Source organism: Bombus pascuorum, chromosome 17 (genome assembly GCF_905332965.1).
Source record: "Bombus pascuorum chromosome 17, iyBomPasc1.1, whole genome shotgun sequence".
Classification (NCBI taxonomy): domain Eukaryota; kingdom Metazoa; phylum Arthropoda; class Insecta; order Hymenoptera; family Apidae; genus Bombus; species Bombus pascuorum.
The window spans coordinates 3249617-3272902 of NC_083504.1; the positions used below are offsets into that span (position 1 = coordinate 3249617).

The 23286-nt window shown below is 33.8% G+C and overlaps 5 protein-coding genes across 5 annotated transcripts; 3 read left to right on the forward strand and 2 right to left on the reverse strand.

Annotated features, from left to right (window-relative positions):
• The first annotated feature begins 10466 nt into the window (after positions 1–10466).
• On the forward strand, positions 10467–11481 carry LOC132915524 (NADH dehydrogenase [ubiquinone] 1 beta subcomplex subunit 2, mitochondrial-like). The gene is made up of 3 exons (XM_060975403.1): positions 10467–10638; positions 10893–11013; positions 11211–11481. The coding sequence occupies exons 1-3, from the start codon at positions 10544–10546 to the stop codon at positions 11277–11279; spliced, it is 285 nt and encodes a 94-aa protein (XP_060831386.1). The 5' UTR covers positions 10467–10543; the 3' UTR covers positions 11280–11481.
• LOC132915475 (aldehyde dehydrogenase 1A1) lies at positions 11096–14023 on the reverse strand. The gene is made up of 11 exons (XM_060975300.1): positions 13918–14023; positions 13613–13717; positions 13408–13509; positions 13152–13317; positions 12778–13082; positions 12603–12705; positions 12225–12523; positions 11944–12152; positions 11777–11851; positions 11648–11709; positions 11096–11298 (listed from the first exon to the last, which is right to left on the reverse strand). Exons 1-11 carry the CDS (start codon positions 13951–13953, stop codon positions 11276–11278), a joined length of 1485 nt encoding a protein of 494 aa, XP_060831283.1. The 5' UTR covers positions 13954–14023; the 3' UTR covers positions 11096–11275.
• A 641-nt stretch (positions 14024–14664) lies between these two features.
• LOC132915478 (tektin-4) lies at positions 14665–16944 on the forward strand. The gene is made up of 7 exons (XM_060975303.1): positions 14665–14778; positions 14917–15191; positions 15270–15579; positions 15673–15887; positions 15980–16202; positions 16260–16414; positions 16559–16944. Exons 1-7 carry the CDS (start codon positions 14731–14733, stop codon positions 16755–16757), a joined length of 1425 nt encoding a protein of 474 aa, XP_060831286.1. The 5' UTR covers positions 14665–14730; the 3' UTR covers positions 16758–16944.
• Positions 16816–19020, reverse strand: LOC132915486 (thioredoxin domain-containing protein 5 homolog). Its single transcript, XM_060975324.1, has 5 exons — positions 18531–19020; positions 18246–18392; positions 18034–18142; positions 17654–17944; positions 16816–17540 (listed from the first exon to the last, which is right to left on the reverse strand). Exons 1-5 carry the CDS (start codon positions 18710–18712, stop codon positions 17079–17081), a joined length of 1191 nt encoding a protein of 396 aa, XP_060831307.1. The 5' UTR covers positions 18713–19020; the 3' UTR covers positions 16816–17078.
• Positions 19021–19341: 321 nt separating this feature from the next.
• LOC132915464 (leucine-rich repeat-containing protein 40-like) lies at positions 19342–23097 on the forward strand. Its single transcript, XM_060975280.1, has 10 exons — positions 19342–19637; positions 20320–20513; positions 20589–20792; positions 20871–20994; positions 21160–21329; positions 21573–21715; positions 21790–21990; positions 22073–22405; positions 22572–22757; positions 22830–23097. The coding sequence occupies exons 1-10, from the start codon at positions 19490–19492 to the stop codon at positions 22933–22935; spliced, it is 1809 nt and encodes a 602-aa protein (XP_060831263.1). The 5' UTR covers positions 19342–19489; the 3' UTR covers positions 22936–23097.
• The last annotated feature ends 189 nt before the right edge of the window (positions 23098–23286 follow it).

Genomic DNA, 23286 nt, shown 5'->3' on the forward strand with positions numbered 1-23286 from the left:
TAGAACCATAAATAATTTCTCTCGTATCGAAAATCATATTTCACTGGTTTCCATGGTAGAAGCTGCGTCGCCATTTTCTCAAAAACTGGCTCCAGCTCCGGTTCTCCATATCGTCCGCGGTTAAAATGGAATGGACTGGTATCGGCGAGTGCTTTGAAAATTTAATCCCTTCTACGGTCCTGAAAACGCCCATAGTGGCGGCTGGTTGGAGAACTCCGGTGCACCGCGGTTGGTATCTGTCCCGAGGAGATACGAAACGCCCATGGTGTTTCACGGTGAGCGGCGTAAGGCCAAGATCCTAAATCACATTTGACTTTGGTAATAGGATTGCTTGGAAAGCCTAAACCCTCGAGGAATGAAATCCGTCTGATAGTAAATCTACCTCTTCCTAAATCCCCACCCTCGCCCATCACGCTTTTTCTTCTGCGGATTGAGCGCGCGGTTCAACGTTTCACCCGCGCATTCCACGACCGTGGAATGTCGATGTTTCACGGCGAACGCCGTCGTGTCCCTATTACCTCCGAGATGAAAGACATTTTTCGGCTGCCTAAACTCGCTTCATTCTCCCTCGCTGGCCTCGCGTTACATTTTTCCGAGATATTTACAACAAATACGCAGCTAAGGACTTTGAACGTAAAATAGCTCGTCCGGTCTTGCCGTATAATTTTCATCGTTCGATTCTTCCCCTCCTTCGGTCTCTCGCGCTCTTCGGAATATTTAGATCGGCTGCAAAGTCGAGAGATTTAAATCTCGTTCTGCGTATCGTCTTCGCTGTTTTGGATCACCGAATGCACGAAATAAAGTGTTTTCGGTCGAAAAGACACAAAGAGAACAGCGAAATCCTCGAGTCGGAGGATCCTTTTTTTTCGAACTCATAAAATCCTTGTATACCGGCAGGAAGTGAAAACAGGATGGAATGTAGGCCAGCAGGTCAGTTTTTTCTCGACGAAACAACAAACGATACCGAACAACATGTTTCCCGGGTGAAGTAAAATCGGAGAACGGCGAGAAGAGATCGTTGGAAGGAAATGCCGGGGCAAATCCGAAGCAAACGAAAAAGCTAACGCGATCCAGCGTGAAAGAAAACGTTTTCGTCGCTCTGAAACCCTTCCTAAGGAAGCTGATACACGCTTCGTCGTGTATTTAGAGCGTCCGTCTTCTCCTTCGCCAATCCGACAATCGTTTTTAACGCGGAGCAATTGAATTCTTTTTTTTCTCCGTACACAACGAAGAGAACGAGATGCAGCGGTGAGTTAAGAAAAAGTATGGCCACTTACCGCGACACGGTGACATGGACAAAGAAAATGGAAAGAAAAGGGAACAAAGAAGACGTTCACCTCGTGTGTCAGACGTATTCGTTCGCGAGACCTATAACGTCTCGTTTCACGTGTTAATAAATAGCCGGGTTATTACCGGCAAGCTAATTCCTCAGTCACTCTCTTCATTTAACGAAGCCAATTATGAGAGGCATAAATGTAAGCACTTAATAGTTGTATACACAAGCGCCACGCGCGTGCAAAATCCCGCTGTTAGACGAGAGAAGCGAGCTGTTCTGATTCGCTTGTGTCGCGACGTTTCGTTTCCATATCTACGTAAGAGGTGAGATAACTTTCGCTGTTACACGCGTTGATCGGTAGACCGAGAACTGGATAAATTCGAATATCGTTGCATCGCTGTTTTGCATCCTCACTCGAATACCTTTCGGTCCTTAAATAACTCGAGAAAGTTCGTAGAGAAATCTCGTAGCGCGTATCTTGTCGAATGTTTACGTAACTTTGTAAAAATTCGTAAACTTAGGAAAAGGCGCGGCTGCGATTCTCGTCGATCGAAGCGACGGGGAAGAAGATGGACGCCGTAGCAAGCGGAACGTCACGGCGAAATTAAAATGATCGTGAGCGGCTCACAGTTAAACAAGTGCTCCGCTTAATTGCCATCGTGATACTTTTATTGTACGTTAATTCCGTGATTGTCGTTACGAAATCAATTTGCCACGATACTTGAGGCCTCGTAAAGTTATTTAACGTGTATTATAAAAACAGCGTGCTTGCGTGGTCCCCCTATTGCGACGCGGCAGTTTTCTTCGTCGATTCCCGACACGGCCATCAGGCATCGTAAAATTCCGCGCATATCGACTTCTTTCCTTGTTCTCTTCCGCGCTTCTAACTGCATTTCGCTGGATTTACGGGCTCGCATAATTCCGATAACCACGCGACGCGTTTTCGTCGCGGAACAAACTTCGTCTGTCAGAGTCGCGATATTTACGAAGAGAGAATGATTGTTCCTCGATTCGAAGCATCGAAAGACATACCTCGATCGAAGAGGCTGTTGCGATAAGGAGGCAGGTAGCTTCGCCTTCGAGTAGCTTGAGTAAACCAATGGAAACCAACTGGAGATCGAACTGAAAGAAATCGCTGTTGGTAAGACCACGCTTTCGATTCGCAGTCAAGTAACATTCGTATAAATAGACTTTTACGCTTTCGAATACGAGACCTGTATCTTCCTTTCTCTTCTAGCAAATAGATAGTTATAATTTAAATATCGGCGTTGCTTCGCCTTGTTACCGCTGCAAACTTTGATTCGTTAAGAAGGTTATAAATCTTAGTACCGTGACTGTAAAATTCACGACGGACAATACGGAAAGAGAAAGGAGAGATAATAGGTAAGTAATGTACGAAAGGAAAAAGGTTAACAAGAAAGTACCTGGATAATTCATCGCGAGCAACTAGCGTATACTCGACACGAAGCGTCCGTTGCTTGAGACATCACTGCACCCAACACGAAGCAGCGTCGATTTTTTCAAATGGTTACGCGACCGAACTGTGAGACGCAATGCAGTTACACGTATTGCCCGCGAGGAACTGATCATTTGCAACGGCTTCGAATCGTTCGTGGTCCGAGGGCCGTCGCCGGTTATTTGTACGACGAATTAACACGGCTCGCAAACAAATACGCGGTGCAGCTTTAAAAGCTCCGTCGTTCGTACCTTTCGGTCAACCTTCGCTGCTAGCCTTGTTGCCTTTTTTCCATACGCGCCGTCTCCGAGTGGAAACGACGCTCGTGAAATTCGTCGAACGAGGAAAAGCAAACATTACGACTAACTTCGTGACTTGGAATGCGACGTTGCGTGGAACATCGATACCTCGTACTATGCGATATCTTCTAACCTGTACGTATCGAAAAAACGACAATTTTTATTTGCGATCCGACGTGGATTAATTGGTTACATCGAATATCGTTACTTCTATAAGCTCTAAACCTCTATGAATAATAAAAAAAATGCGTGTAAATTTATTAATTCAAGATTTCACAGGTAATATAGTTTATAGGATAAAAATAAATATGTCTGACTTACGTCTATCGATTCTCGATCGTTTGGAATCGTTGTAAATCTATCCAAGTAAATCTATCCAACGAGACGAGACAGTAAACGTAGATAAAATTTGATTGCTGAGGCTGCAATCAAGTTTTGTTTACGTTTACTGCCTCGTCTCGTTGGGCAGACTATACGTATCTTCAAAGCATTCTAAAGCATTCTATAACAGGTTACTATTGCCTTTTTTAAACGATGGTAACGTAGGTAGCACGCGTCCTACGTGCCTGCCCTCTTACAACGATCCTCTCAAACTTCTGTTCTGCGGAGCGAACAGTCGATAATATAGATTTCTGATACCTTTCGCAAACTACACGTGTATTTTCTACATTATGGTACGTATTTTCACAAATAGGGCAAATAAAATGAGTAAAGATGTGCGTATTTATACTACGTGAATTAAAATATAATCAATGAAAAAAATTGGAGATTTTTCATCTACTTTGAAATATCCTCACACGTTGTACACTATGTAACGTTATTATACATTGTTAGACATCAGATAGACATATCTACTATATTTGATCATACGAGGAATTTTGTATTACCTTAATTTATGTTAGAATATGTTGCAACTTTCAACAGTGTTCAGAAATGAAACATTCCTGCCTGTGTAAATACCAAATGCTTTTTAAGTTATCAAGTATAAAGGGAATCGAGTTAAATTTTAATAAATAAATTACAATGTTAGACGAGAAAGCTTTCTCCACAACAAAGTTACAGAGTATTGAGCTCTTAGAACGCGCTGTATGGACTCCTTCGAAAAAAAGCTGTAACGTTCTCTAAGGGTTGCCGGTTATTACCGTTCATAAAATGTTACGAACCGAAAATATCAAGTCCATTCGAATATGTTAGTACGCGCAAGCTTTCTGGCTTCTTCTCAGCTCGTGCGGAAAACCTGCAGTTTTCTTAACTCTGTCTTCGTTGCAATTATTCACGTATATTGCAATTTAGATACAGGATACGCCGAGATCCATTCCGTTCGAGAGAAACGTTTCAAGATCAAAGGATCGCCGGTGTTTCTCGTTTCCTGAAAAGATAAAATTCACGAAATCGATCTTGCTAGAACAAAGAGATCGAGCTACTAAAACCGATAGCGCGAAACTTCAGAAATTCGATAAAATGCCGTGACACGATAAAACATTTCCTTATTTGCAAAATACTCTTATTCCTTTCACGACGCAACCACGTTCCGTGCGAAGGCCTTGCACAAATAATACGAGGAAAATTTATAAACAACGATAACAGCCCCTCGACCAACAAAATGCGAGAAACCGCGATCACGATGTAAACTAATCTCCATTGGTGTTACGTTTACGATCTTCTTGCGGGTTTTGTCGAATACGCTGGGATCCCACTAGATTTATGAAGCGATGATTGATGACCGGCTGGACAACCATATTCTTAGACGAGTGAAAGTAATTGCTTTGGCAACATCTCCAAACTTGATTACCATAGTCGCGAGCCGTTAAAGCGCGAAAAAAATACAATGACAGGAGTTGCTCCGCGCGCTTTACATCTGCAAAGAATATATTTATACACGGTTATATAGATGCTACGGAAAAATTACTACTATTCTATCCTTGAAATATAGCTCGTTTTCGCAAAATAATTTCCTGTATCTTCGCGTTATCTTAAATTTATTCAAAAGACGAAGAAAGAAAAATACACGAAGCTAATGAATAAAAATAAGGAACAGAGGTCGCGTGCTCTAATAAAACGTTTTGCACACGAGACGTTGGAAGATAGCTATCGCGGAGAAAATACAATCGCGAAATACCGTGGCTTACAAACTTACTTGGAGAACGTCCACTTGCCATTCCAATGGACCAACAGTACGATAAAACACGCGATCGATGTTTCGAAAGAAAGGCGAACGTTGCTCTTATCGGTCCTCCGGATGGATCGGTCGAACCAACTGACGATTCAGCAGCTGTTACCACATCGGTAGCGTACAGAGGCGACGGTTGCCACCCCGACGCTTTTAGGGGAGACATATTGGCGGACGTTACTGCTCGAGAAGAAACGTGTTCTGCGATCGTTTCCAAGGAAACAGAAGATATTAGCGTGTAAAGAGGACCGTTATAAACTACACGCTCCCGTCCAACATCTTCTCCTTGATCCTCGCAAAGTCCCTGCCCTCGCATTTTCCTTGATTTTCGTTCCAACTGTACGTTACATAGAGGACACAGCGTGTCATTTGGACAAGTACCAGTTGGTTAATCGCTCGACAAGTTGACCGAGTTCGACGTCGAGCGTTACGAATTTTCCTATCAAACGTTTTTTATCTCGTTGATAACGGTCGCCTACTATTTATCGTTCTTGTCAACCATAATTCAACTTTGAAAACTTACGCGTTTTTCCTCTCTATCTTTTTAACTTTCCTTCGTCACGTACATTAAAAGTGACTTGGTTTTTACTAACTTGATCCTATGCGATATTTACTTCGCATTTTAGAACATCTTTTGATAAAAATTCTCAAACTCCGTACGATTGTCCAATTTTATTTACAAGTGGAAGAATTATAAATTTCTTCCACGGTTTTCGGATATCCTTACACGCCTCAACCGCGTTCAGTTCCAGCTGCACCTCTTCTTTCAATCCAAAGTTTTCAGAGTAACCGTCATATAGGTGCAATAAAAACATAACTCCGACCGTCTATTCATCTAAATCCTTTGGTGGAAGGAATTTCACGTCGCGATACTCTACCTGTACCTCAAACAGTGCATCTCCGTATTATATTTTAGAATTTTAGCTACGGCTTCGTCTCAGCCCCGTTTTATTATCTTTTTTATCTTTTTTTCAGGGTTCGTTTTCGTCTTCGATTCTCCTCGGTACCAGTTTGCTTCGATTCTGCGGTTCAGTTGGACGCGCCTTGTGTAACGTTTGCTACGCCCAAAACACCAAATGTACTCACAATTTTTTTTTTTTTTTTTAGTATTTATCGTGTGTGATCAGTGAGATCTTATTCGCGACGATCTTCTTCGATCTAAACGGCGATGTTTTTTCACTGGTCAGGTCAACGTGTACAAACGTTTGTTGGAGCAATCAGCAAGTGAGAAACAATTGCATACGTTCTACGACACAAGGTCAACGTTTAAAACGTTCTTAAAACATAAATTGAACTATCGATCGCGAGTAGGCTTCCGTTTTTGCGCCCTTTAGGGCGAGTTAAACATTTTTATATCGCTTTAACCGGAATAGGAAATGCAACGTGACAAGGTGCCTTCCTTCTTAATTTTAATTACATTTATCTGAAAATTCCTTGGAGAACAAGCCTCGTAAGTGGATACATCGCCATTTCCAAGCGGCCTGGAATTATCGAATTTTTCATAGGGTTTTCCATCTCTCACGCCCCTGGACCAACATGGCTGCTCGTGTATCCATGGTAACACCCTTTAGCTTTTGATATAATTCTCGGGAAACGCTCACGCTGGGAATAGAAGGGGCGGTACGAAAAGAGGGTGAAGCTATCGCGAAGGGTGTGCTCGAGATAACGTGGCCGACTGACGTAACGCAAAATGCTTTCTCCTCGGCGTCAACCATTAAAAGCCCGATCGCGTGTATTTATTAATTTATTTGCAATTCAATGAGATGAGTAATCGAAGAAACGACATTGAAACGCGGCGTCTAATACCATATGGAAACGAACGGTAAGATCACAGGTGTGAAAATTCGTCGGGAAAGGAGATATCGTCAGACGGATAGGTACAGTGTTGTAGACGTACGTTATTAAATTAATTTTTAAAGTTTTCGGACGAAAAGGGAATTTATTTGCGCGTATAGATTACTCGGTATATCTACGGCCTTCGAGTTTCCTGCTGGTAACGTAGTATCTTTCTTCTCAGACATGAAAAAAATGAAACGGAGTCGACGGTCTTTTTCTTTCATTACGATGTATATATAGTATATATAAAGAATGAAAAGTTACGATATTATAAAAAGTTGCGCCACCATGTATATAATTTAGAGCAAGTTAGATAATTTAGTACTTCTCGTACTGACCTATGATCTCTTAAATTATCCTTTGTAATGGATTTCGCATTGAATCGTTCTCTACGGGAAGAATACCCATCGATCCGTTTAATCGTTTTCTAACAACGTTCTCCAAACAAGCAAAAAGTAGCTGCGTGTAATAAGCGTCGGGACGAGTACGATTAAAGTCTATCCATACTTTTCCCTTGCTAAATAGACTATCCGACAAATGGGTGGCCAGAACGAACATCGTTTCCTCCGCGTGGAGCGCGACGGATAACGGAAGAACATTTCGCGTAGCCAGGAATTTGCAATTGAACCGAGTTTATTGGACGATAAAGGAAAAACAGCAAACGGTGCGTTTTTCGAATGATAAAAGCTGCCGGGTGGCTAGATAAAAATCCTCCGAGTGGTATCGTAAAACGTACCGCGAGCCCCTCAACGGATCATCAATAAATTCCGGTCTCTCGAGAACGCCTGTAAACACCAGTCTACCATTGCGATAGTAAAATTATAAATCGACAATCAGGATGCGGTATCACGTCATGCATGCACGAGCGCGTAATAATTCGACTTCCATCTCTTCCATATAAGATTTCATTCCACAAGAACGAAGAACGTTTGATTCGCGTTTACAAGAGGACTCTATGGTCGCGTTGTATTTAGAAATTTATCTTATTCGTCCCATTTATCGGTTTCTTAACGAATACTCTTTCACGAGTAGGTATCTTTGGTTCAACTTTCCCAGTGTATCGCTACTGTTTTGTGTTTCATATTTAATATTTAATTTAATGTTTATATTTAATCGCTACGTATTATCTACTGCTTTGCGCGAGTAAATTTATTTCCACATATGCAGCTCTAAATCATAATAGACACATGTATATGTCGGTTATAATTCAAAACGCGATTGTCCTCGCGTTAATCCGCCATGAGAGTAAGAAATATTTGGTTCACGCCAGTAGAAAATGAACAGTATAGGTAACCCGTTAGGTTCTCGCAAATTACCATTTTTTTACTCTAATATAATCATAATTCATTTAAAATATACGTACGTAGACATATTTTATACACGATCACTGTAACGAATCCAGGTATAATACTTGGGAGATCACGTTTTGTCGAGGAAAGATATTGGTCGGAAGCCGCTATAAAACTTTTATTAGGGCGCACGTTGGGGAGAAGTTACGATAGGAGGACCAATGACGTGTATTCCTTCAGGGGTTGCTACCGTGAACCAGATGGTTAATCGCAAATCGTAAACCCCGCGATAGACCAATGAGAGTCAGTTTGCTCGCGACTCAACTGCGAGACTACCCTCGCTTTTTGAAGCCCGCTCGTTTCACCCGTAATGGCGAGTATCTCGCAGCTGATATGTTTGAACGACTTTCATCAGTTGTTAAGTAGCCTTAAATTAATCTCGTAAAAAAAAATACTTACGAAGAAAGACAGTCGAAGCCAGGTTCGTTACATAGGAGAATAAAAAATTTAATTTTGACGAATAAAGTTATTCGGAATGGTTCGAAAACCAAAATAGGGTAACGATACTCCAACTTATCTCCGTGTATCGTTGTTGGTAATCTCGCACGATATTCTCCAAATCTTTATTAATGATTTAAATGGTTCAAGTTTCTACTTATCTATATCTAAGGATCTAAATATGATAAGGAAGTGGATAATATATGAGATATTGGTCTTGATCCATCGATCTTGCAATGGTTCCTGAAACAAATTAAAAATACAGAAAAATTAATGACGTTGTATAAAGTGCAATTCAATTTTCAGTAAGGGAGGCTCAAATATTACTTTGCGACTTACCCCTCTATTTTCTTTGATTATTTTCTTTGCATCATGGAATTCTATATACGAGCCTTTATCTCGCGTACTTGACATGTAAGTACTAAATAACCAGACGTGGGTAAAATTTGTTCTTCCTACAAACCTGTAACATATTTATTTATAGGATTAGTACATAGAAAAACGGCAGGAAATGAGAGGAAGAAATATTACGCGCAAAGAAAATATCGCTTTATCAAGACCTTGAGTTATCAAGAATTTGATTTTGATTAAATTGAAATACCAAGATGAAAAAAGAACAGATTATCGCGTGATTTGTTTCTTAACGGCCAAATGACTTTATAACAAACGATATCTATTACAAAAAAAGCTTGTAATAACTACGTTTATTCTATTTTTAAATTAAGTCTACAACAACGAACATTCGCTGTTATCGACTTTAGAAAGATGAACTGAATTCTTATTTATGTCTTTCAAACACATTAATAGTGTCCCAAATATTATACTATTAAAAAATAGGATCTTACTATAGTATCCGGACTGCAAAATATTCGACTAAAATAACATTTCCTACGATTTTGTAAGATCGCTGAAGCCAAGACATCCTTTAAATTTGATAATCTTAACTTACTGTATGGTTTACACTCTACATGGATTTGAATCGTGAGTATTGGATTAGATTTGGATTATTTTTTAATTTCCGGTCACTGTGAGGCGACCGGTTACGCAGATTCCTAACGTTAAGACCTTGTTTATAAGGACGAATTTTAAAAGTCGTACAATTTCGCGAAAAATCTTCCGAAAATACGTTCGAGAAGAGAAACTGAGACCTAAAATTTTGCAGTCTGGATGTTAGAGTAAATCTAAATATTTTAGCAAATTAAAATCTTCTAACCAGCTAACTGCGTTCGACGTGTATCAGTCCGAAACTTTATCTCGGTACGATTAACGTGTATACTCATCGCGTAAAATAAAAACTTACCATTTACTATAAGAATTAATTTTTTATCGAATAAAGATGTAATCCTCCCTTGTTTTGCTTTACCTTTCCCATAAAATTTATAATACGAGCATTTACCCTGCGGTCGACGTGTATACTCGTCATTGCTCGGTTTTATCTGCACACCCCGTAAAGGATTTTTGAAACTCAACTCCGCAGTTAACTGATTAATTACAAAATCAATACATTTTTATGCAAAAAGTAAAAAAATACGTTTTTTACAATTTTACAAAGAAGTAATTTATATGTAGTAGGTGAGTATACATATATACATATGTATGTGGTAGAAATATTATTTAATCTTACATGGTTGTATCAGTTAGTCTCTTAGCATCCCCAGTAGGAATCGTGTTACCGTGAACGGGAATCAAGGTCATTGATTGAAATTATAACAGTTACAAATGTTGCTGTCGCGTGGTCTATCAATTTCGAGAAACATATATAAATTAAATGGAAGAAAACAGACTGCAGTGAATTTAGAACAGATTCGTAAATGGTAAATATATTATATAACCTCAATTCGAAACGAGGTTAGATTTGTGCACTTTTGTATTTACCAGAAAACTTTTAATATTTATAATATATTCAAAAATATAGAAATTATTCACGTACACATATAATAATATGTTATACATATAATTCATATGTAATAAATATGTATAATGTATCTTATCTCAAGCACATCTAAGAACTCATTGTGAATTTATTGTCTCAAAGAAGTAATTGATTTAGATTATAAAATATTATTAGCTGGGCCTATCGTACGGTAACTAAACCTACACTAGGATGGGAAATAACGGCTGAATGCGTCGGTGGATTAGTATGGTGGTGGATCTTTTGGAACGCGTGGCACGATTATGATCATATTACTGTAAGTAATATAATTATCATTAGCATACTTTATTTGAAAAGCTATTTTACAATAATTAGTATTTTTTTAAATACAAGTTACATAAATGAATAAGTTTCTGTACTTAATATATTTTACTGCATTTTATACTATATAATGCACATACATACATTTTGTACTTTATGTTAAATACTCAATTTATATTCTTGTATATTTAGGGTCACTTCCCTGAAATACGCCCAATAGATTGGTCTGACGAAGAATTGGGAATTCCACCAGATGATTAGATAGTCAAACAGATTTTTTCTGTACTAAAAATATTGAAACTTTGACGATATGTGTCAATGATTTTGTTGTATTTAAATGTTAGATTACTACCATGTTAGAACTCGTATATAATAATATATTAAATATATTATTTATATACGGTAAATTGATAGAGAGAAAGTCTGTCTGTAATATGTTTTTAATAAAGATATCATCTGAATCGTATGCTCAAAAGTTTAATTCTTTTTTCACTGTTATTTTATTAACAATTAGTTCATTGATAATTCCTATATATGTTTACATACATTTGTAAATGAACTTTTAAAATATAGATTTATATAAACTTCAACAATACGTAATAAAATGTATACATAATATCTTTAATTACGTGTTGGCACTTTAATAGATACTGTCTTAGTTTCAAGATACTCTTTTAACCCTTCTGCACCACTAAAATATAAAGGTAACAATGTATATTTTGTTTCAAAGTCTTTCGATTAAATACTGACAAACTTACAGCTCACGACCTATTCCCGACTGTTTGAATCCTCCAAACGGAGTTTGAGGTGTGATAGCATCGTAACAATTTACCCTATTCAACGATAGTTTTTTTTAAGTAAAGTTCCATTAAGCTCTGTCAAACATATATATATAACGAATACAGAATTCCTATGAAATCTTTACCAAACACTTCCAGCTTGTACTGCTTGTGCAAACATCAAAGCTTTATCGATATCTTTACTAAGAACACCAGCAGCAAGGCCATAATTTGTATTGTTTGCACGTTCGATAACTTCATCCATTGTTTCAAATTTTAAAATAGATTGAACAGGTCCAAATATTTCTTCTTTTGCAATTCTCATATTATCAGTCACATTTGAAAAAACGGTAGGCTTAAATTAAAATTAACATGGTCATACAAAACAAACAAATGACATAAAAAACATTCACTTAAAAAATTGTACCTTAATAAAATAACCAACATTGCCGTGACGTTCTCCACCAACTTCTAATACAGCTCCTTCTTCCTTTCCTGATTTAATTAAACCTAAAACTTTATCAAACATTTCTTGATCAATTTGCGGTCCCTGTTGAATTTCAGCATCAAAAGGATCACCGACTTTTGTTTTTAACGCTAATTGTTTAGCGTAAGCAACAAATTGATCATAAATTTTAGTATGTACGAAAGTACGTGAACCAGCACAACAATTTTGTCCATGATTCGCAAATATTGCATTATAAGCAATTTCAGCCGCTTTCTCGACTAGAAGTTAATGTACATACTTATTAATTCTCTTATACTGTTATATGTTAATAATTTAATAAGTGTTTTATCAACATACTGTCAACATCATCAAAAATAACCAATGGACTTTTGCCACCTAGTTCAAGAGAAACACGTTTAAGATTACTCTTAGCAGAAGCTGCCATTATCAGACGACCAACCTATAAATCATATACCAAATGTTAATATAGCTTTGTGAATTAGTATAAAAATTAACGATGTATACAAGATACCTCTGTAGACCCAGTGAATGCAACTTTTTGAATTCCTGGATGTTCGGCAATAGCTGCACCAGCTGTTGGACCATAACCAGTAATAACATTTATAACACCAGGTGGAAATCCAGCCTCTTTAGCAAGTGCTGCAGCATAAAGGGCACTTAAAGGTGTTTGTTCAGCTGGCTTCAAAACAATAGTACATCCAGTAGCCAATGCTGGACCCCATTTCCATGCCAACATAAGAAAAGGATAATTCCAAGGGATAATTTGACCTACTACACCGATTGGTTCCTTGCGTGTAAGTGAAACAAGATTTCCATCTAAATAACAAATATTGTACATGAGCATTTATGAAACACAGCTCATTTACTTACAAATGTTAAACATACCTGCTGGAATAGTGTCTCCAAAAATCTTATCACACCATCCAGCATAATAACGAATTGTATCTATGCTGGCTTCTATATCAAAAACTGCATTTGAATATGTTTTTCCATTATCCAAGACTTCAAGAGTGGCAATATATTCCAAATCTCTTGTAATAAGATCTGCAAACTATATACATCCAAATATTATAATTAAATATAAAAATTTTAACATAAAGATTATTAGAAATATTATTCAATTATAAAACAAATAATATACTTTGTTCATAAGTTTTCCACGAACAGATGGATCCATATTTCGCCAATCTGATCCTCTACTAAATGCCTGGCTTGCAGCTGCAACCGCCTTATCTACATCTGCCTATATTAAAGAAAGTAAATATTTAAATATTTAAGATAATCTAATATTTGATATAAAAAAATTTTCATAATATAATGAAGATTACAAAATTAAAGTATAATACCTTATCACCTTCAGAGATATCTGCAATAACAGTACCGTCTGCTGGATTTATAGTAGGAAATTTTTTACGACTCACTGAATCCATAAATTCATTATTTATAAATAACTGAAATTATGTGATACTAATGTTAATATAAGTTTTATTATTATTGTTCTTATTACTATTCTGATGTCAACACCTATGATTATTTGTCAGAATATAACATATAGACTACGTATGTATAATTTTTATAAGATATGATTAAAGGTTACGTGTTTCTTCTTATGAAAATTAATTTTTATATCTTCTACAGCTAAATAATTTACCTGAGTATATTTAATATCCGGTATTTTACGACTCATTTCTGCAGATGTATATCGTCAGACGTACTCAGCATTCGTCACAGTACTGTGAGTAAACAATTCAACATACCTGGAACAGATTAAATACTGCTTCTTGTTTTTATCAAATATTATCTCGAAAATGAACCTCTTAACTTTATTCGAACTCAATTAACTGCATACATATGTATTTAAAGATACAAAATACTTATCATAAACGAAAACAATATTTTACAATAGACATGATTTATTGTTACATATTTTTGTTAAAACGTTTGTCTATTATCTTTTATGTAATAAATATTTATATTACTACATATATTACTTATATTGTGGTCTTTGAAACAAGAATTAATTAAATAGCATAGCTATTTGAGATAAGGTTACATCTGCTCATACTTTTATCTTAAATAAATATGTACACAAACATATTTATATATATATATATATATATATAAATATATATATATATATATATATATAATATATAACATAAACGACATTTATAATATAAATGTACAATGAACAATTATTCATTTATACAATATTTTCAATCATCTTTCAATAACTTTTACTAAAATCATTACCGAAGTCATTTAATTACTCGACAAAAAGAATATTTCGTTGCTACGGATTATTAAATCAATAAATTTCGTACACTTCTCTGTGGATATATTAACAGCATAGTTACTGTCTTACGAAAATCATTCGTAATAAAAAATTATATTTTGTATTTGTATTAATGCAATCCCGAGAGCTGTAGAAATTTATTAGTAATTTATTAGGAAAACATTTAACATGAATACTGAACAAGATTCGACTAAATTGGACGAAGTCCAGGATACGGTAAATTTTACTTTAAGATAACCACTCATGTAACTTTTATATTATTTACGTGAATCGAGAGAAGTAATTAATTTTACTATTTTATTTCAAATGAGTTTCTAAGCACTTTTTCTAAAAAAAAAAAAAAAACTTATATAGCCTTGTCCAAGGATAGATTATACTAAAAAAAGCGACGGATCGCCTCCTCTTTATTTTCCTCAACCAGGAGATGAACTTCCGGCGCAACCAGAAGAACGAATGGAAGCGATCGGTCCATGGGCAACCGGTCGTGTAAATTTTACACCTCAAGATGGTTTAACGGGAGTTAGACCAGTTGTTGATCGATATTCCGTAACTAGCTTTGGAGCACCTCAATGGAGAGCTCATAATCAGAAATTTTTTAAACAGTCGGATGAGAAGATTCGAGAAGCACAGTATGTAAACAAACCTGTACATTGATGTGATATCTTATATTATTAGCTTAAATAATAATAAAAAGCATGATATTTTAGACTTGCTATAAATAATGCACAACGATGTGTCGAAAAATCGTATAAAGAAGCAGATAAGATACAGTTGAAATCGACAGATAATTTAAAATATCGTGCAAACGAAGTATATCGTTGGAAAACTGAATTAGAACATTTAATACTTGATATCACGAAAGAGATTGAATTATTGGAAGCTGAACATCGACGAGTAAAGCATTCTTTGTCGCTCCTTACAGTTCCAGAATCTATCGCTGGCGAATTCCTACAATTACGATCAAAACGACTAGAGTCTGACCTTATTAGAGATGAAGTAGAGGAAGAGCTTAGCAAAGTTAATATCGTTAATAGCATAGTAAATGTATAAAGAAAAAAAATTTGTAGGAATAATATACGTATATTAGCAAATACATATTAATTGTTATAGGAGGTAGCACTTTGCTCAGAAATACGCGATTTACTTTGTAGAACTCGGGAACATATAGAAATGCAATTAATCGAATTAAAGGCTGCAAAAGTAAGAATGGAAATGGATTGGACTGATAAAACTGATGCTTATGACATTGATTCTCGCAATATACAATTGAAAAATGATTCTCCCATTATCTTGTGGAAACTTGGAGCTACAAGATTTTCAGCAGGGTATGTATCAGAATTAATGTTTTAATTTACAATTAGCATCAATTTAGATTAGATATTGAAATTTGTATAAATTATTAATTTCTTTTCGTTAGACAATCGACACCCTCGAGTTATGAACATTACACACGGGAGAGTTTAACTGATGCAGAAGCAGCCAAGCAGAGATCTGTAAATTTAAGAATTAATTTAGATTCCACATATAAGAATTCTATTAAAAATCTACGAGATCAAGCGACTCGCGTAGATCTGGTTTTAAGTCAAAAGATTAAACTTACTGAGGATATTCGTTTACAATTAGAAAAAGAGCTACTTCGCGTAAGTTTAAATTCATTACGTAAAATTGCCGTATCGTAATGATAAAAATACTTTTAGTGTTTACACGAACTTGCAAATACTGAGAAATCTATAGAAGAGCTTCGTCATTCAACAAGAGGATTGGATTGCGTGATGAAAGTAGCGCAAACAAGATTAGCGAATAGGTTGCAACGACGTAATGTAGAAAGTTGCCGTGATAATTCCCAATTTGCGTAAGTATCTTATCAATGAGCCATTATATGTTATACTTGATAAATATAACTAAAGTTGAAATGTTAATCATTATAAGATATATAAATTTAACTTACTTGTAACTTTGCACAAAACATATTTATCGTAAAATATGCTTCATTTAGTTTGGTGGAAGAAGTGAAGTTACTTAACGAACGCACATCAGCTATGTTAGCGGAATTAAAACGAGCCGAAGAAACGCAGGCAGGTTTGGTAAAAGCGAGAAGTGATCTTGAACGAGAAATAATCGTAAAACGTAAAACATTGTACATAGATAAACAACGTGGGCAGTTGTTACGCTCATTTTATCCTTCAACTATTTAATGATAAACTTTATATTTTGAGGTTTTAACAGGCTTGATAGGAACACAGCAAACACGAGTAATTTTATAAATATATTTTGGAAGTACACGATTAGTTCACGCAAAAATATAATAGTTCTGTAATATTTTTCTTTCAATATTTTATACAAAAATGAAAAATATATGGCCTGGTTACCTTGGGGTTTTTATGTGATGCTTCTTACATTTACGTATAATTAAATTAAATGTTACACTATATATATATATATATATAAATATAAAATCAGTTTAAGTTAATGATATTGCTTTAAAATTAGATTAGTTACAAGAAAAATATGTATAATCACAATTCGTCATGCGGCTGTACATAATTCAGTACAAATTCGGTAAGATCGTCTAAATTTCGAGCACCATTGTATTCAGAAACTTTAAGTCCGTCACGATATAAATACAAAGTTGGAAAACCATCTACTTCTTGTTCATTGCATAATTCTTTACTTACATCGAGAGTACAATCTACTTTTGCTATTTTCACATTGTCGTTTGTTAAGAATTTTTTTCCAAGATCTTTCCAAATAGGTGCTAAACGTTTACAATGCCCACACCAAGGTGCAAAAAACTTAACGAACGAAATGCCGTTTTCGATACCATGTTTAAAGCTTTCACCAGTTAAACTGAGTACAGTATGAGTTGTACTATCTAAATTTTCAGTCTTAATGTTAGCTTGGTCATTTCCTTTCTCAAGCATTTTTGATACATAAACTTTAAGCTCTTCGTGAGTACGTTGCCCAGCATATTTATCCACCTATATATTCATACATACCAAGTATTATTGAAATTAATTTTTGAAAAGAAAAATTTAAATTTCTGCAAAAAAGAAAAAGAAAAAAAAAGTAAAAGAGGATACTTAAATTTTACCTTCTTTCCATCTTCAATCCAAAGCAATGTCGGATATCCTTTTATATCAAATTGTCCACAAACACTACGATGTTGTGTACAATCTACTTTAGAAATACTAACATAATTATCATTACGTAAACTATTAGCTAATTCTTCCCAGGTAGGAGCTAATTTTTGGCAATGGCCACACCAAGGTGCATAGAATTTTACAAAATGATAGCCAGTAGATACATGTTTATCGAAAGTATCCTCTGTTAATTCTAATAAACCATTTACTGGTTCAGGAGGTGTTGGTGCCTTATCTTCACTCTAGTTCAGAAAATTTAAAAAAGCAATTGAATACTAAGATTGGGTGTTATCATATATTATAATATAATATGAGTGCTTCTTATAATTACTTCCAAGGATATACCCAGCTGAGCAGTAAGAAAAGATGTTAAAGATGGCAAATCCCTTGTACCTCTGAACTTAGTACCTTTGGCTTCTCCAGCTTTAAAAAATTTTAATCTGAAACATTAAAAACCCTAAGGTTTATTTTTTCTATAATTGTATACTTATATATCATATAATGTCACAGATATTTTGTGGAATACATCTATATCACACATACGTAGGATAACCAACAACATCATGTTCTGTGCATAAACTATTATCTGTAGTACAATCTACTTTAGCAATTTTTATATTCTTATCCTCTAAGTTTGACATTTTAGCTAATTGTTCCCATGTAGGTTCCAGTCTTTGACAGTGACCGCACCTAAAAAAAATAAATATTCTTTATTGTAAAGGCTACATAACACTGATATCAGTAATAATACTATTCCAATGAATTTATAAATATATAGAAAAAGATCTTTTTTTATTTAGAAAACAGAGTAAAAAATAAGATGCATACCAGGGTGCATAAAACATGATGAAATGATTTTTCTTCTGAATTTCTGTTGAAAAATTATCTTTAGTATATTGCATAGTAGTATGTATATGATCTCCTTGTTCACTGTTAACTTGACTCAGCATAAATATAAATAAAAGGATATGCTTTTTTAACATAATAAAATTCGATGAATTCGCACTCATATTGATGAGTAATTAATATTTTACTAAATGATTAAATATTTAAAAATAAATATGCTACTATCAGAGGTAGTACAAACAATAATTTAAAAAATTTTCAGCGTTGCATCACGTATACTTTTGAGATTATAGTTTCAAGACGATTTCACACTTTAAGCAATTCAGATTTTTACACCGCTTAGATAGTAGTACAGACTGATTTTCTGTTATTTAATAATTTTAACAATTATTTCGACTACACATTAGCTTCCACACTCCCACACAAATGGATCGAAACCGCCGATTCCGCCCCCATATGATAATAATACCATCCTAGTGGCAACATTCTATCTTAAAATTCCTATAAATGCTTCTCTAGTACTGTGATTTAAAAATTTCCTTTACTACAATGACTCTGTTACGATTCAATACAGGTGTCAGAAAGGAAATTTTCTCTCATCATTTCAGTCATTAATGATTATTCGTTTTTTATGCAATGTTAAAATAGTTATTTATATTTTAGTACATAAGGAAGTTAAATTTCTACAGTACGAAATAATTAAAACAATGATTGTATTTATCTCTAATCTCTTTGTTATATCAAATAAAATAAACAATAGATACAAAAGATCGAATTCAGTAATAAGAAAAAAATTGTATTCGATATTGGCTGTTTTGTCGCCATATGTAATTATTATATGATTTACATGTCGTTGTCATACAAAGTGGGGGAACATTCATGATTAGGTCATCCCGTATCGAGGATATCAATGTGTAAACAATGTACGCGATAAGTACAATATGAGTGGCGTAAAGAAGAAAGCTAATCATTTAGCAGTGTTTAAAAAACGAACGAAAAATGACGATAATGCTGAACTGTCTGAAATTATTATTATATCCGCGAGAAAGAGTGGAAATTTAAACCTCTCATCGAGAGGACTATTTACGGGTATCCACATTATTTAAAAATTACATATATAAATGTTATTCGATATCATTCAGACGCTTGATATCTCGATGCAGTAGTCATATACTATAATGTGCATGTTTGTTCACACATCTGTATTACATTATAGTTTCTATAATTTATCATTTATATATTGTTTTTTTATTTATTGTGATAGGAAATAAATTATACATTTGTTACATATACAAAATATCATTATCTTACAAAAATATGCATTTTATTCAATATATATATATATCATAAAGAAAGTATTACGTTAGTGACAAACATATACTTATCAGCTTAATGCTTTTTAGTTGCAATTCACTTTTTAATTTCGTTGTTGATAAACAATAAAAGTTATTCATTATATTTTTGAACCTCTTCTTATTTTTGCACCCATTTATATATGTAAAGCATGAAATCTGAATCATTAAATAAATGTTATATATATTATCTTTTCAATTTCAATTGTAGCCATGAAACTACTTGTTTATGTCGATTCATAGATAGCTTTGCATGTTAGATTGTGAATAATGCAATAGAACAAGCAATATTTACAGTATCATCATCAGATTATCATATGCGTATCAAGGTAAGTTATTTTTCTAAAAGTGTCATATTTTATGTTTAATTGAAATCCATATTAGTTAAATTATGTTAAAACTAACAAAATCTATTATAGTACCTAATAGAGTGTGGAATATAAATGATTTAACTGAAGAAGAAATAAGGGATTTACATTTCGAGCTCGATTATGTACAAGAAACTGAAAGGTGGTGGGAGCAGGAACCTCTCCAGACATTGGACTTAAGTTGTAATACTATAAAGAAAATTGATCCACAAATAGAAAATTTAACAGAGTTAACTACATTATATGTAAATATAACAGTTCTATATATGAAGAAATTGCGTATATGTAAAACACTATGTAATAAACTTTAATCTTTACAGCTGCACAATAATCAATTGGAAGATTTGCCTGCTGAAATAGGAAATTTAAAAAAATTAAACATACTAAATTTATCAAGTAATAAATTAGAAAAATTTCCACATGAATTTTATAAGCTAAATGAATTACATGAATTAAATTTGAAAAATAATAGTATAAAGGAACTGGATCCAGCAGTTGGAGACTTTGTAATGTTGACCTATCTGGTATATTATAATAACTTATTTATATATTTTTAAGACAAACTTGTATACTTGATCTTCTGAAATGTTGCGCATGTTTAGGATTTATCATATAATAACTTGATTGAGTTACCAATTGGAATGGGATATTTAGTACGGCTAACTTCCTTGGACTTAGGTCATAATATGTTAAAGGAATTGCCACCTGATTTAACAAATATGAGAGGTATGATTTACAATAATGTGTCTATTTGTATGATTTGTTTAATTTAATTTTTTTTTATCATATGTTTAATGTATAATGTCAGTTTAAAAGAAAAACAGTTTCACACTGCTTCTTCCTGTATGACATAAAAATTTAATAAAAAGCACACATATTTTTTGAAAATAGCATTACAAAAGTTAAATGCAAGTTATAATCAGTTGGAAATGTTGCCACCTCTGGGTGAATTAAGGAAGGTAGAAACAGTGATGTTGCAATCAAACAAATTAACAACATTCCCTGATATATCTGGTTGTATACTATTAAGAGTACTACACTTGGCTGATAATAACATTACTGTACGTACTATTATATGCTGATCTAAGCATATATAGTGATAATTTATGGAGAAATAAATAGTTTATATACGCATTTCAGTTATATACATAGAGAAAATTCTTAATGCATTTAATATATCTATAAAAAGATATATTGTTTAATTTTTGATAAAATATTATAATAATTTATATTAATAACAACATTATATGTAATTAAATTGTATATATAAGAGACTTTTAATGTTTATTTTGCATAATTTATAGGAAATTGATATGTCTTGTTTAGAAGGTGTAGGACAATTAAAAACATTAACATTAGGAAATAATCAAATTGAAACAATACCAGAAGAAATAATAAAACTGGTGTACCTAGAAATTTTTGATTTATCACACAACAAACTAACTCTGTATGTTACTTTGTATACATTATTATTTTACTTTGATGAAATATTTTCGAAATGATATTTGTTGTGTTTTATAGAATACCAAAATACATTGGCCTACTGCCTAATTTAAAACAGTTTGTGATTGACGGAAATGATATACAGAATGTTAGAACCGACATAATACGATGCGGTACATCTCGAATTTTGAAACATATACGACAGGGTATTAAAAGTACAAACTTGGATGTGAAAGAGCACGTGGTAGCAGATACTAGTACAAATATTTATCCAGATAGGTATCTGATTTAATTAAATTAATATTTACTGTAGTGAGAACTATCGGTGGCAAATTATTTCTAGTTAATTTACTGTACTTAGGTATACAATGCAGAGTACAAAATTGCTCAGTTTGGCTGGACAAAATCTTACTGAACTACCTCAAGAAGTTCTTGAAAATGCATGCAAAGCTGATGTAGGTACAGTGGATTTAAGTAGGAATAAGCTGTCTATCTTACCTGATAAGTTATGCATAATTGAAAGAATTGCCGATTTAAAACTGACATCTAATCAACTAACACATATACCAGAATGGATTGGTGAAAAATATAAGTATCTACAGATTTTGGATTTAAGCAGAAATCTTTTACAATCACTTCCCATCAATCTTGGCTTGCTTAAATATTTACAAGAACTTAATATCTCATTTAACAGGTATTGTACGCTTGTATGCAGTATGGTAGTATGCACTATTTATATGTAATATGTAATAACGTATATTATATGAATTACGTTATTGCATTACAGTTTTTGCTTTTATAATATATATTTACACATATGTAAGTCAAATCTCGTTAAAACTTATTGGTATATTATACAGGTATAAAGAAATACCAGAATCTGTTTATGCTATAAATTCTTTAGAGATATTAATAGCGAATGACAATTTAATTACCGATATTGATGTACCATGTTTTCAAAAATTGCAAAAACTTGCGACATTAAATCTTGCTAATAACAACATTGGATTCGTACCACCAGAACTAGGCACTTTGAAGAACTTAAGGTAAGTCGAGATAAATAAATCGTATTCATTAAATACGTATATGAATATTATGTAACATCAAGTTTTCTTTAGGAATCTATCTTTATCTGGAAATTGTTTTAAACAACCTAGACAAGCAATTTTAGCAAAGTCTACAGAAGAAATCCTAGCATATCTTAGAAACAGAATACCTCAGTGAAATTAATAAATTATTACAGAAAATTTGAACTAAGAGAAGAATACGAAGACAAGGATAAGGATACAAATGAACATGTGTCAACAAAGTTATATGCCAACTACATAATGTTATTGTAATAACAAATTCTTAGATAAATTATCTAAAATAAATTAATTGATTTTATATTATGCAATATTTAATTTTCCTCCATAATATAGAAAGAATATATAATATTATTTAGTAATATGTATATTTTGAGCTTGTTTTATGGACAAAATATACAAAGATAAGCTTCAAAATGCATTCTGTGTTATAATCACAGACAAAATACATATAATTTACTTTCTCTTCATTTATCCCTTTTCCGTATAT